Source organism: Schistocerca americana, chromosome 3 (assembly GCF_021461395.2).
Source record: "Schistocerca americana isolate TAMUIC-IGC-003095 chromosome 3, iqSchAmer2.1, whole genome shotgun sequence".
Lineage (NCBI taxonomy): Eukaryota > Metazoa > Arthropoda > Insecta > Orthoptera > Acrididae > Schistocerca > Schistocerca americana.
Genome location: NC_060121.1, coordinates 254,365,095 through 254,378,190, shown reverse-complemented (window position 1 = coordinate 254,378,190; position 13,096 = coordinate 254,365,095). Strand labels below are relative to the sequence as shown.

At 43.5% G+C, this 13,096-nt stretch overlaps 1 protein-coding gene across 1 annotated transcript in view; it reads right to left on the bottom strand.

The window, feature by feature from the left end:
* Positions 1-13,096, bottom strand: part of LOC124606694 — a 209,928-nt gene that overhangs the window by 109,081 nt on the left and 87,751 nt on the right. The window contains exon 3 of the mRNA XM_047138719.1: positions 6,869-7,048. Coding sequence (XP_046994675.1) covers positions 6,869-7,048 — 180 coding nt within the window. The remainder of the gene's footprint in view (positions 1-6,868; positions 7,049-13,096) is intronic.

Here is a 13,096-nt window from a genome sequence, read left to right as displayed (position 1 = left end):
AACGTAAGAAAAATCATCACACAAACGTCGGCCGAAGAACTCGAGACAGTAGCCAACAGGCAGTTTGACGTATTGGATCTCATACAATATAAAGAATTAAATTAAAAATAACTACCAATTCAAAATAAAATTTGAAACTTGTCACCAGCCAGTCTTTCTGCAAATTATTTGATTATTTTGACTCAAGGATTGAAAATTTCGGTTACCTGTATGGCAAGTTTCAGAGTTTATTTTAAAGTTACTTGTCAAGTCCAGTGCATTGTAAACAGGCTTCTGTCGTTACAGATGTAAGTAATTACTTTCTTAGATACATACCAAAATAATCAATATCACAGAGTACGTGTTTGTACTTTGACGGGTCACTGATGGTAACGAAATTTTTGATATGAGGATGATTGCTTGATCAATCAAAACCGGCCATCAGTTTATAAATTTTACACTGAAAATGAATATCGCTTACTCCACAAACTAAAAAAGTAAATATTAAGCCACTAATAGAAGAAAAACAACAGCTGCATAATTTAACTAAGGGAGTTGCAGTTTGTTGTTTCAGAGTAACATGTTGACTGCTAATTTCGTAGGTTTCATTTACCTGACAGAAGCGCAACTAGTACACTGTCCAGATGCGTTAATGTGATAACGCAGCGAGATGTGCAAAAAGAGTCAATGAGGTTGTAGAAGGTCCCGACAGGGATATGGAGACACGCCGACTCCAGTGCCATGGTCAGTGCGCTAGGTTTCTCTGTTGTGGATCCATGGCCCGAATATCCCGATCGAGGGGGTCCCACGTATTCTCCACTGGGTTTAAATCGGAGAGTCTGGTGGCCAGGGGAGTGCGGTAAACTCATAGAAGTCGGAAGGTGCGAGATACAGGCGGTAGGCTGGATGAGGTAAAAGAGCCTAATGAAGTTTTGTGAGTTCTTCCCGGGTGCGCAGAATTATGTGAGGCCTTGCGTTGTCATGGAGGAGAAGTTCGTTTGCATTTATGTGGCGACGAAGACGTTAAAGTCGTTTCTTCAGTTACCTAAGTGTAGCACAATACACTTCTGAGTGATCGTTGAACCATGAAAGAGGATTTCGAATACAATAAAGCATTCTGAGTCCAAGAAGGCGGTCGCCATGACTTCACCGGCTGAGAGTGCAGCTTTGAAATTTTTCTTCGGAGGGGAGGTGGCGTTGTGCCACTCCATAGAGTGCCGTTTTGTTTCCAGTTCGAAGTGATGAACCCATCTTTCATCGTCTGTAACGATATTCGAGACAAAAACTGCCACGAGCAGTCTCGTAACTTGTAAGCAAGTCTGCATAAATGGTCCTTCGTTGGTCTTTGTGGTCTTCTGTTAGGCGGAGAGGAACCAAGTGGGCAAACACTTTTGAGTACCCCAACTGGTGGACGAGTGTATCAGCACTACCGACAGAAACATCCAGTTGAACAGCGAGGTGTCTAACTGTGATCCGTCTATCACTTCTAATGAGACTGTCCGCACGTGCCAACATTACAGGAGCCACAGCTGTGTGCGGCCAGACAGTACGCGGGACATTGGACAAGTTTGCGCGACCTTGTTGCGATGTTGACACACGCGTCGTTCAACGAATCGTCGTGCTTTTGTTCACTGCCAGGTCTTCTAGGACATTACGCACGTTTCTATGACTATCTGCGATGCTCTGGTTTTCCGCAAAAAAGAAAAAAAGTCAATGACAGCTCTCAGCTTGGTAGGCACCTTCTTTACAGACGGCATTTTGAAGGCTGCGTATAATACCGCCTCCTATCACAGTTTCTGAATCTAAAAGGGCTGAAGCGGGAAGGTTCCACGATGTCCCACAACAAATTCCGCATTTTTTCTACCGAAACTGGCGGAGAAACTTATTGAAAGCCCCTTGTAGTTGTTGGTAACAGTTACTCGTATTTCACTAACAGCTCGTTCCACATCATAGAAGGGTCACCTTCTTGATGAGATGCGTGGAACGTCACGAATGAATGCACTTAGTCAGCCCTATGCCGTTCACGCCAGTCTCAGTCGGGAAAAAATACTGGCCGCAAAAGGCAGTTATCTACATCTACATCTACATTTATACTCCGAAAGCCACCCAACGGTGTGTGGCGGAGGGCACTTTACGTGCCACTGTCATTACCTCCCTTTCCTGTTCCAGTCGCGTATAGTTCGCGGGAAGAACGAGACTGTCTGAAAGCCTCCGTGCGCGCTCTAATCTCTCTAATTTTACATTCGTGATCTCCTCGGGAGGTATAAGTAGGGGGAAGCAATATATTCGATACCTCATCCAGAAACGCACTGTCTCGAAACCTGGCGAGCAAGCTACACCGCGATGCAGAGCGCCTCTCTTGCAGAGTCTGCCACTTGAGTTTATTAAACATCTCCGTAACGCTATCACGGTTACCAAATAACCCTGTGACGAAACGCGCCGCTCTTCTTTGGATCTTCTCTATCTCCTCCGTCAAACCGATCTGGTACGGATCCCACACTGATGAGCAATACTCAAGTATAGGTCGAACGAGTGTTTTGTAAGCCACCTCCATTGTTGATGGACTACATTTTCTAAGCACTCTCCCAATGAATCTCAACCTGGTACCCGCCTTACCAACAATTAATTTTATATGATCATTCCACTTCAAATAGTTCGTTATCAGAATATGAGCTCAAGTGAAGCACATAGTTACAACTTATCACAGAAGTATGATCCAGCATATATACTGGCAGCACAAAAAAGACTTTCATCCTAAACTCAAGAACGTTATGTGTCTGCAAGACTGTTGTACAGCTGTCTACTGAATGAAACTTCCTGGCAGATTAAAACTGTGTGCCCGACCGAGACTCGAACTCGGGACCTTTGCCTTTCGCCGAGTTCGAGTCTCGGTCGGGCACACAGTTTTAATCTCCCAGGAAGTTTCATATCAGCGCACACTCCGCTGCAGAGTGAAAATCTCATTCTGGTGTCTACTGAATGTCTGAGTGTTTGCCTTTTGCAATGGTGTCATACCTGTGCTCCATCCAGTCTACATAACGACAGCTGTAGAAAATCCAGACGTATCAGTGTAAGATCGAAAGAAATGCCTCCCACAGGTGAGAGTATTAAAATGCCACAGGTTATCTGCCGAAGCATTCGCAACAAAGTACCAGAGTTCAGAGTGCTCTTGAAAATCAGTGAAGCTAACACAATACTAGGTATTATGTACCTGGAATTGTCAGCAGTGACATTTTGGGGAAAATTTGAGCGTATTTCGAAAGGATAGGCTAATGGGAAATGGTGGTGCATTTTTAGCAGTATATAAAAAACTCATATCCACAGGGATAGGAACTGAAGCTGCATGTGAGATTGTTGAGGCAAGATTCGCTATCAGGGATGGGCTTGTACGTAAGTTCCCCAATTATACTGTGATCATCGGTAGAAACTTTAATTATCCTACGATCAATTGGAAAAATTTCAGTGAGCGTTATAAGGCATGCTACGAAACATTACTAAATGCCATCTCTGAAAATTATCTAGACTAGACAGTTCAGAGTCCCACCCATGGTAGTAATATATTGTACCTAATGGCAATAAGTATACCTGACCTCTTTGAGGATGTCCACATCGAAACTGGTATCAATGACCATGATGCAGTTGTGGCAACATTGATTACCAAAGTACAAACGACAACTAAAAGAAGCAGAAAGATGTATATGTTCAGTAAACTTGATAAAAATCAGTAGTGTAATATCTCAGTGAGGAACCTGAAACCTTCAGCACAGGACAGGAGCATGGAGAGGACAATGGCTCAAGTTTAAAAGTTGACCATGGACTGGATAGATATGTACCCAACAAAGAAGTTCATAATGGGAGGGTTCCCTCATGGTATATAGTCACTCTACAGAAACTTCTAAAGAAATAGACTACTGCATAATAGGTGTAAAACAAAGCATACGACTGTGGTAGAGAGGTACTGAATGAAACGCATTTGGCTGTCATGAGAGCAATGCGCCTTCAGTGACTATCTTAGCAGAATATTGACAAAACCCAAAGAAATTCTGGTTGTTTGTAAAGGCTGTTAGTGGCACCAAAGTTAGTGTCCAGTCATTCATGGACGAGAGTAGAACCGAAACTCAGAGAACCAAAGCAAAAGCAGAAATGCTTAACTCTGCTTACAATGTTTTTTTACAAAAGAAAAACCAGGGGTGTTGGCGCATGTTAATTCTCGTACCAATGATAACCTGAGTGAAATAGATATTACTGTCAGTGGTACTGAGAAACAGCTGAAATCGTTAAAATTGAACAAAGCTCCAGAGCCCGATGGAATATCTGTCAGATTATATAGATACTGAACTTGCAGCTGACTGTTATCGACCCTAGACCCCTCGGACTAGACACCGTCTCCAGTAGTTGGAAGGAAGCGAAGGTCACACCCGTCTACAAGAAGCGTAGTACAGTCCGATATCATTGACATCGAATTGTTGTAGAATCTTAGAACATATTCTGAACTCAAACACAATGAAGTATCTTGAACAGAACGACCTCTCCATGTCAACCAGCATGGATTCGAAGATATCGATCATGTGAAATTCAACTATTACTTTCCTCACATGACATACTAAAAGATTTTGATCAAGGCACTCAGGAAGATGCAATATTTCTTGATTTCCGAAAAGCATTTGAATCAGCACCACACCTACGCCTATTGCCAAAGTTCGACCATATGGGGTATCGAGCGAAATTTGTGATTGGACTGGGGACTTTTAGGAAGGGAGGACGTAGTATGTTATCTTGGATGGCGAAACATCCTCAGACATAGAAGTCACTTTGAGTATGCCCAGGGAAGTGTGTGGGACCCTTGCTGTTCATGTTGCAGACATTATTAATACTAACCTCAGACTTTCTGTAGACGATGCAGGTATCTATAATGAAGTACTGTCTGAAAGGTGAGCGTTACAGAGATGCTGAAGAAACTGGACTGGTAGCTCTTGAAGATAGACGTAACTACACTCCTGGAAATGGAAAAAAGAACACATTGACACCGGTGTGTCAGACCCACCATAATTGCTCCGGACACTGCGAGAGGGCTGTACAAGCAATGATCACACGCACGGCACAGCGTACACACCAGGAACCGCGGTGTTGGCCGTCGAATGGCGCTAGCTGCGCAGCATTTGTGCACCGCCGCCGTCAGTGTCAGCCAGTTTGCCGTGGCATACGGAGCTCCATCGCAGTCTTTAACACTGGTAGCATGCCGCGACAGCGTGGACGTGAACCGTATGTGCAGTTGACGGACTTTGAGCGAGGGCGTATAGTGGGCATGCGGGAGGCCGGGTGGACGTACCGCCGAATTGCTCAACACGTGGGGCGTGAGGTCTGCACAGTACATCGACGTTGTCGCCAGTGGTCGGCGGAAGGTGCACGTGCCCGTCGACCTGGGACCGGACCGCAGCGACGCACGGATGCACGCCAAGACCGTAGGATCCTACGCAGTGCCGTAGGGACCGCACCGCCACTTCCCAGCAAATTAGGGACACTGTTGCTCCTGGGGTATCGGCGAGGCCCATTCGCAACCGTCTCCATGAAGCTGGGCTACGGTCCCGCACACCGTTAGGCCGTCTTCCGCTCACGCCCCAACATCTTGCAGCCCGCCTCCAGTGGTGTCGCGACAGGCGTGAATGGAGGGACGAATGGAGACGTGTCGTCTTCAGCGATGAGAGTCGCTTCTGCCTTGGTGCCAATGATGGTCGTATGCGTGTTTGGCGCCGTGCAGGTGAGCGCCACAATCAGGACTGCATACGACCGAGGCACACAGGGCCAACACCCGGCATCATGGTGTGGGGAGCGATCTCCTACACTGGCCGTACACCACTGGTGATCGTCGAGGGGACACTGAATAGCGCACGGTACATCCAAACCGTCATCGAACCCATCGTTCTACCATTCCTAGACCGGCAAGGGAACTTGCTGTTCCAACAGGACAATGCACCTCCACATGTATCCCGTGCCACCCAACGTGCTCTAGAAGGTGTAAGTCAACTACCCTGGCCAGCAAGATCTCCGGATCTGTCCCCCATTGAGCATGTTTGGGACTGGATGAAGCGGCGTCTCACGAGGTCTGCACGTCCAGCACGAACGCTGGTCCAACTGAGGCGCCAGGTGGAAATGGCATGGCAAGCCGTTCCACAGGACTACATCCAGCATCTCTACGATCGTCTCCATGGGAGAATAGCAGCCTGCATTGCTGCGAAAGGTGGATATACACTGTACTAGTGCCGACATTGTGCATGCTCTGTTGCCTGTGTCTATGTGCCTGTGGTTCTGTCAGTGTGATCATGTGATGTATCTGACCCCAGGAATGTGTCAATAAAGTTTCCCCTTCCTGGGACAATGAATTCACGGTGTTCTTATTTCAATTTCCAGGAGTGTATTACGATAAAGTCTACTAACAAAGTTTCAAAAATCGGCTTGGAATGCTGACTCCGGGAATATAATATAACCCACTACGTATCGATCACATAGGAATTGTGAGGGCTGGATTAGAATAATTATAGCACACACTAAGGCATTCAGACAGTCATTCTTCCCGCGCTCCAAACATGAATGGAACGGGAAGAAACCCTCATAATTGATACAAGGAGACGCATCTCCTGCCACGCACTTGCTGGTGGTTTGCAGATTACGGATATGGATGTAGATAATACTGTCAACTGATACATCAAACGTGAGACACTAATTTGACTGACATTGTATTAAAACGTAAGTAAATCAAATTTTCAAAGTTAATTTAGACAGGAATCAACGTTATCATGTGGTTCCAAACCATCACAACACTGTTGTGCGTTTTAACTTTACAGAATTTGAAACAGATAATGAGGTGTTATGTAATGGAAAAATTACTTACTGCTGTCAACTGTCGAAGCAATATTTCTCTTCAGGTACTTAGGCATGTCAACGTTATTCCAGCTGACTGATCGCTTCGCTATGTTAACAAGGTCAGCTATCTCCATGTTGAAGGCCACTTCAAATTGTACCAGCTGAAACTGCAGAATCTCCTTTCTTCTGATTTTTCTCACTGCGTCACCTAAAGAGACATTGAAATGTGTATTTTAGGCTTTTAGGTAAACAAATTAACGTATCATATTTGCACTGCCTGACAAAAAGGTGGGGCACCAAGAAGACAAGGTCGGATGTTTGTATAACTTTGTACGTGTACACGCCATTGGCGGGTATGTATATGAGAAGAGTTGCAATTGTGTTGTCGGAGTTATAGATCTCTGTGATGAGTAGAACGGCGACCATAGTACATCAGTTTTGTCGGTGTTTCGTGTTGTTACCAAGCCTGATAGGGAATGTACAGGCCGTCAGCAGCGTCAGATGCTGAGTGATTGCTGTGAAGGGCATGGGGATTCTGTGTACACGTGTGAGACAGCATTATCAGCACCTGACATAGTTTGGAGGGGGCCTTATTGTGGGTCACCATTTGGCCTGTAGGTCGAATCGAGCAATATTTTTGGGGTATTCGGATGTGACAGTGGTCAGACGTTGGACTCCACGAGAAAGTCCGGAACAGACATTCTCGTCCTCTAGGTTCCTATCCACCACGTCTGACCACCACAAGGGAAGACCGCTGTATTGTTCATCAAGTGCATCGTAACCCGTTAACATCTGCATCTGCCATCCGACAACAGCTAATAAACTCCCCCCAACGTTCTGTGTCATCCTACTCCACAGGTCGGATACTAGTAGCAGCCGGAATAGTGATTACCTTCGCATGCGTAGGCTGCCGTCAACACAACAGAAAAGCCTGTTCTACGTTCGTAGGCTTCCACGGCCGGTGGCTATTTGCATAACATAATTTTGAGTATTGCTCCGCCTCACTGCAAACTACAAAAACAACTAAATTGACAACGTTTCGACCGACTTGCTACGGCTCTCTCCAGGCCCCAAAACCCAAAATTATTTTATCCAAAAAGAAACGGGTGTGTTTGGAGCGGTACCTTTACTGGAAACATGGACTGCTGATGAATGGTGTCGCAGTGTGTTCGGCGACGAATCGTGGTTCTGAACTACTCCGAATGACCATCGTATGCGAGTCTGGAGGCGGCTTGGGAAAAGGTTCCCTTCATTTAATGTTTTGGAGAGGCACAGAGGTGCTACTCCAGACGTCATGGTGTGGGCAGCCATCGGGTATGACTTTAGGTTACTGCTGGTAGTGACTGAGCGACTCCATCAGTATTACGGTGCGCCTCGGAATTCCTAGATCTTCATGACTTACCTCTCAAGTTATCCCATTTTTCAACAGGACAATGCGCGTCCGCACATGGCACATGTCTTTATGAGATATCTGTGTAATGTTGAGGTATTCCCGTGTACAGCTAAAAGCCAGAAATACATCTCCGAGAGAATATGTGTGGCACCAGCTTGGACGTCAACTGCGTCCCAGTGCCAGTATGCACGATGTCGGGGGCCAGTTCCAACATTTGTGGACCAGCTTGTCTCAGGAGAGGGTATAATGGCTTTCTGACACCCTTACCAACCGAATTAGTGTACGCATCCAGGCCAGGGCAGGTCATACTGAGATGTGGGAGCATACTACCAAGTTCCTTGTGAATCTGACTCGATTTTGATAATAACTGAAATAACATCACATAACCCATCAACCTGTGAAGTTTCGCCTGGTTTCCTCCTCTCCTTCTGGGAGCTCCGCTTTTCTGTCGGGCAGTATATAATGTAACTCCGCCATAGCCGGTCCCAAGCTCGGTTGAAAAAGGAGGGGGAGGAGTAACACCTCATAAAAAAACCTTGGTTCACCTGGCCCGGGTGATAGAACGTCGTGAGGGCCCCTTGCCAGGGACACGGTGAAGACCTCAACGGCAGTGAAGGCGGCGATGAAGATCATCGGTACGGCGGAACTGGCGGAAGAGGTAATCTTGCTTTTTGGGATACTATAAAAGCTATCGTCCAAGGTTATTTGGACAAAGGGCACGACGGTTCCACAGGTTAGTGGCGGTAACCTACAGCGTCTGTTCCACATGTTAGTGGCGGCTGATCTATAAAACTCAGAAGTAGAACTCTGAGCTTAACTAGACTGAAATCTCAATTTCAGTCACAAACCCAGTCCAATTAAATCAACATGGATACCGCACGGTTGAAAAACCGCAAGTGGTCTATTCGGATTCTGGGGAGACCACAGAAGTGTGCATGGAGGTAAATCGGAGTACCTCAAAACCCCGTAATAACAAAATCAAACCCAAATCTAGGATTTGGCTAATGACATATAATGTAAATTCTCTCTTAAAAATGGGAAAACTAAAAAACATCCTGGACAAATCCAGAGAACATAAAATCAAAATTATTGAATTTCAGGAATCACGATATACAGATGAAAATCCTTTTGATTCGGAAGGATACAGGATATACAAAGGAAAACCTGGAAAACGAGCCATGGCAAATTGTCCACAATTTGGAACTGGATTTATAGTAGATACATCAATACTTGATTCAGTCGCAACTTTCAAATCTTACTCGGATCGGCTCTCCACGATGACAATAAAATCAGCTAATAAGATATACACCCTAATCAACGGACATACACCAACTAACATCACTAACAAAAACAAAATAGAAGAAGTAGAAGAATTCTGGAACCAATTAGATAATATTCTCCAAAAAATCCCAAATAACCATGTCAAAATCCTTATGGGCGATTTCAATGCACAAATCGGTAAAGAAAAGAAATATCGATATAGGGTAGGTAAATGGTCAGGGTATACACAGACCAACCGGAATGGCATGCGACTCACTGAAATCTGCAAAAACCATGACCTATTTTCCAAATCAACATTTTTCAAGAAAAGAGCCTCGAAAACGAAAACTTGGATCTCACCTAATCCATTACTAGGTGAATATCAGTTGGATCATGTAATGATCTCCCGCGTAAATACAGTAGAAATCATGAAACTTAAAGTCCTTAATGGACTAGACCTAGATTCCGACCATTACCCAACAAAATTCTCCCTAGATGTCATTCCAGAAAAAAGAAAATTCACTAAGAAATCTCCACACCGTAAATATGAAGTACGAAAGATAAATGGCAATGAACAATTTACAAAAGAAACGCAAAATTTAAAACCACAAAATTGGCAACAACTGCAAGCAGGACTTTTAAATGCAGCTGAAACTGTAGCACCGCAAACAAGAACACGTAAACACCCATGGTGGACAGATGAGTGTGACCAACTGATAAATCTCAGACAACAGGCGTGGCAAAATTGGTTGTGCAACAAAAATCAAAAGACCCTGGAAGATCTCAAAATTACCAGGAAAACAGTCACAAAAGCAATACGAACAGTCCGTAAACAACACGAAGACAAAAAGCTGCAAGACATAGAAAATGATTTCAAGAAAAACAATTCCCGAAATTTCTACAGAGTATTCAAACAAAAATTAACAAAGTACTCTCCTCCATCACTCCAGTTCAAAAATGACCATGGAGAAATTGCTCATACCAACAACGAAAACTGTGAAATTCTTGCAAAATACTTTTCTAAATTACTGAATTGTGAAAAGCCTGCAGAAAAATTTGAGTTCCATCGTACACAACGAAACCCAGACCCAAAGCCACCAAGTTTACAAAAGATTAAAGAGATAATTCAGTCACTGAAATATAACAAAGCATCAGGAGAAGACCAAATCATCGCAGAATTATGGAAAAATGTAGGAGAAAATCTTATTGCAAAACTCAAAGAAATTATACATGAAATCTGGAAAACTGAAAAAATCCCCACAGATTGGAAGACTGCAATCATATATCCTCTGTACAAAAAAGGAAGTAAAACAGACCCCAACAACTATCGTGGAATCTCTTTATTGTCAATAACATACAAAATTCTGTGTAAAGCCCTACTAAACCGCGCAGAACCTCAGCTGGATTCAAAACTTGGCGAATACCAAGGTGGGTTCAGAAAAGGTCCATCATGCGTAGAACAAATCCTTAACTTGAAACACTCAATGAAATATTTACATAGTACTTCAAACAATAGTTACGTCATCACGTTTGTCGACTTTAAAAAAGCATATGACAGTATAGACCGAGAATCCCTTTTTGAAGTATTAGCAGAATTTAGACTAGATCAAAAGACAACAAACATCATAAAAGAAACACTCACGGGGACCAAATCCAAAGTAAAATTTATGGGAGAATTGAACACAGAATTTGAAATAGACACAGGAGTACGACAAGGGGATGTACTGTCCCCAGTGCTCTTCAATTGTGCTCTTGAAAAAGTTGTTAGAGAATGGAAAAAAGCAGGTGCACCAGCACACAGACGGGGACCAAGACATAAGGGCATAGAATCAGACTGTTTAGCATTTGCTGATGACATGGCACTGATCGCACAAGACATTACCGATGCACAGAAACAGCTAGAATTATTACAAGAACAGGCAGCTAAAATAGGATTACAAATTTCATTTGAAAAAACAAAATTTATGACTGACATCAAAGACGCACCTTCTGATCTCAAAATTGGTGATAACTACATCTCTCGAGTAAAAGAATTTAAATATTTAGGTGAATGGATTGCAGAAAATTGTAATGAAAAGAAATCTGTCAGATCAAGAGTCCAGAAAATGGAGACGGCGTTTCAGTTAACAAAAAACATTTGCAACAAAAAGAGTCTCTCGTGGAACTGCAAAATACGACACTATACAACAGTAATTAGACCCGAAGCGCTCTACGCATCTGAGACACTAAACCTTCAACACAGAACACTAAAAGAGGAATTAGAAGTGAAAGAACGTAAGATAATGAGGAAAATCCTAGGACAAAGAACTAAAGATGGGGTACATTATCCAAAACCCAATGCAGAAATATATAAAAATACCTCCAAAATAACAGACACAATGCGCATGAGAAGAATCCAATTCATGGGGCACTTAGAAAGAATGGACTCAAACAGGTTAACGCACAAAATCCATACATTTTTAAAGAACAAAACTACAAGACCGAACTGGTACAAATGGTACGGAAAAAGACCTGAGAGAATTAGGGTCTCCAAATCTACATGATAGAAATGAAATCAGAAAAATCACAAACACACGGGGTTTTGAGGAAGAAGAGAGATCTACGCAACGAAAGCTAGCCCATTCGTTGTTCATGAAGGAATACTGGGCGAAAAGGAAGGCCAACAAATGTTGATTACGCGTGGTCCTAAGTGACCCATCCGCGAAGAAGAAGAAGAAGAAGAAGAAGAAGTAACACACCTTTTTCATTTTATCGATCGCTGATGTTTCACATTAATAATTAAACAATATATTTGGGTAACTTTGTTAGCAGAGGTGGTATGCCATGCTAAGCACTAGAAGCAAAAATTACTTGACTACTCACCTGACATACTTGTATGAAAGATGACCAATAAAAAGTAGGCAACTCACGTCTCTAAGAACCATTGATCGCAACATACCAGCGTGACATTCAAACCGTAACTAGTTTCATCTTGCTCGATCAGTTCAGTTGCAGTGGAGGAATAGTTTACTACAGAAGTGTTTGTATATTTTTATAAAGCTACAAAAAAAAAAACAAGTATTTGGGCCCAAAGGAAGTGTTATAAATGTAATAGAAAGTGCAGGGTAATGTTTGTACAGCTTGATGTGTTTTAATTTCGTACATAGCAATTAGATCCATAGGGGGCAACGGCCTTGCCGCAGTGGATACACCGGTTCCCGTGAGATCACCGAAGTTAAGCGCTTCTTGATGCAATAATTTACCAACAGCCGTATGATTTGTAGAAGTTTATTTTACTTTATGAACTTCTATGTGCTGCTACCAGTTTCGGCATTACATTGATACCATCTTCAGGTCCCACTCGTCATAGTCGTAAAGTCGCTATACACGGAAGGAGCCATATGACTGGATCCGTGAATCAATCGTCCTGCAACAGCTCTTGGTGGCCAGGCGACACAGGCGATTTGCGAACAGCGACTTTACGACTATGACGAGTGGGGCCTGAAGATGGCATCAATGTAATGCCGAAACTGGTAGCAGCACATAGAAGTTCATAAAATAAAATAAACTTCTACAAATTATACGGCTGTTGGTAAATTATTGCATCAAGAAGTTCATGCCAGC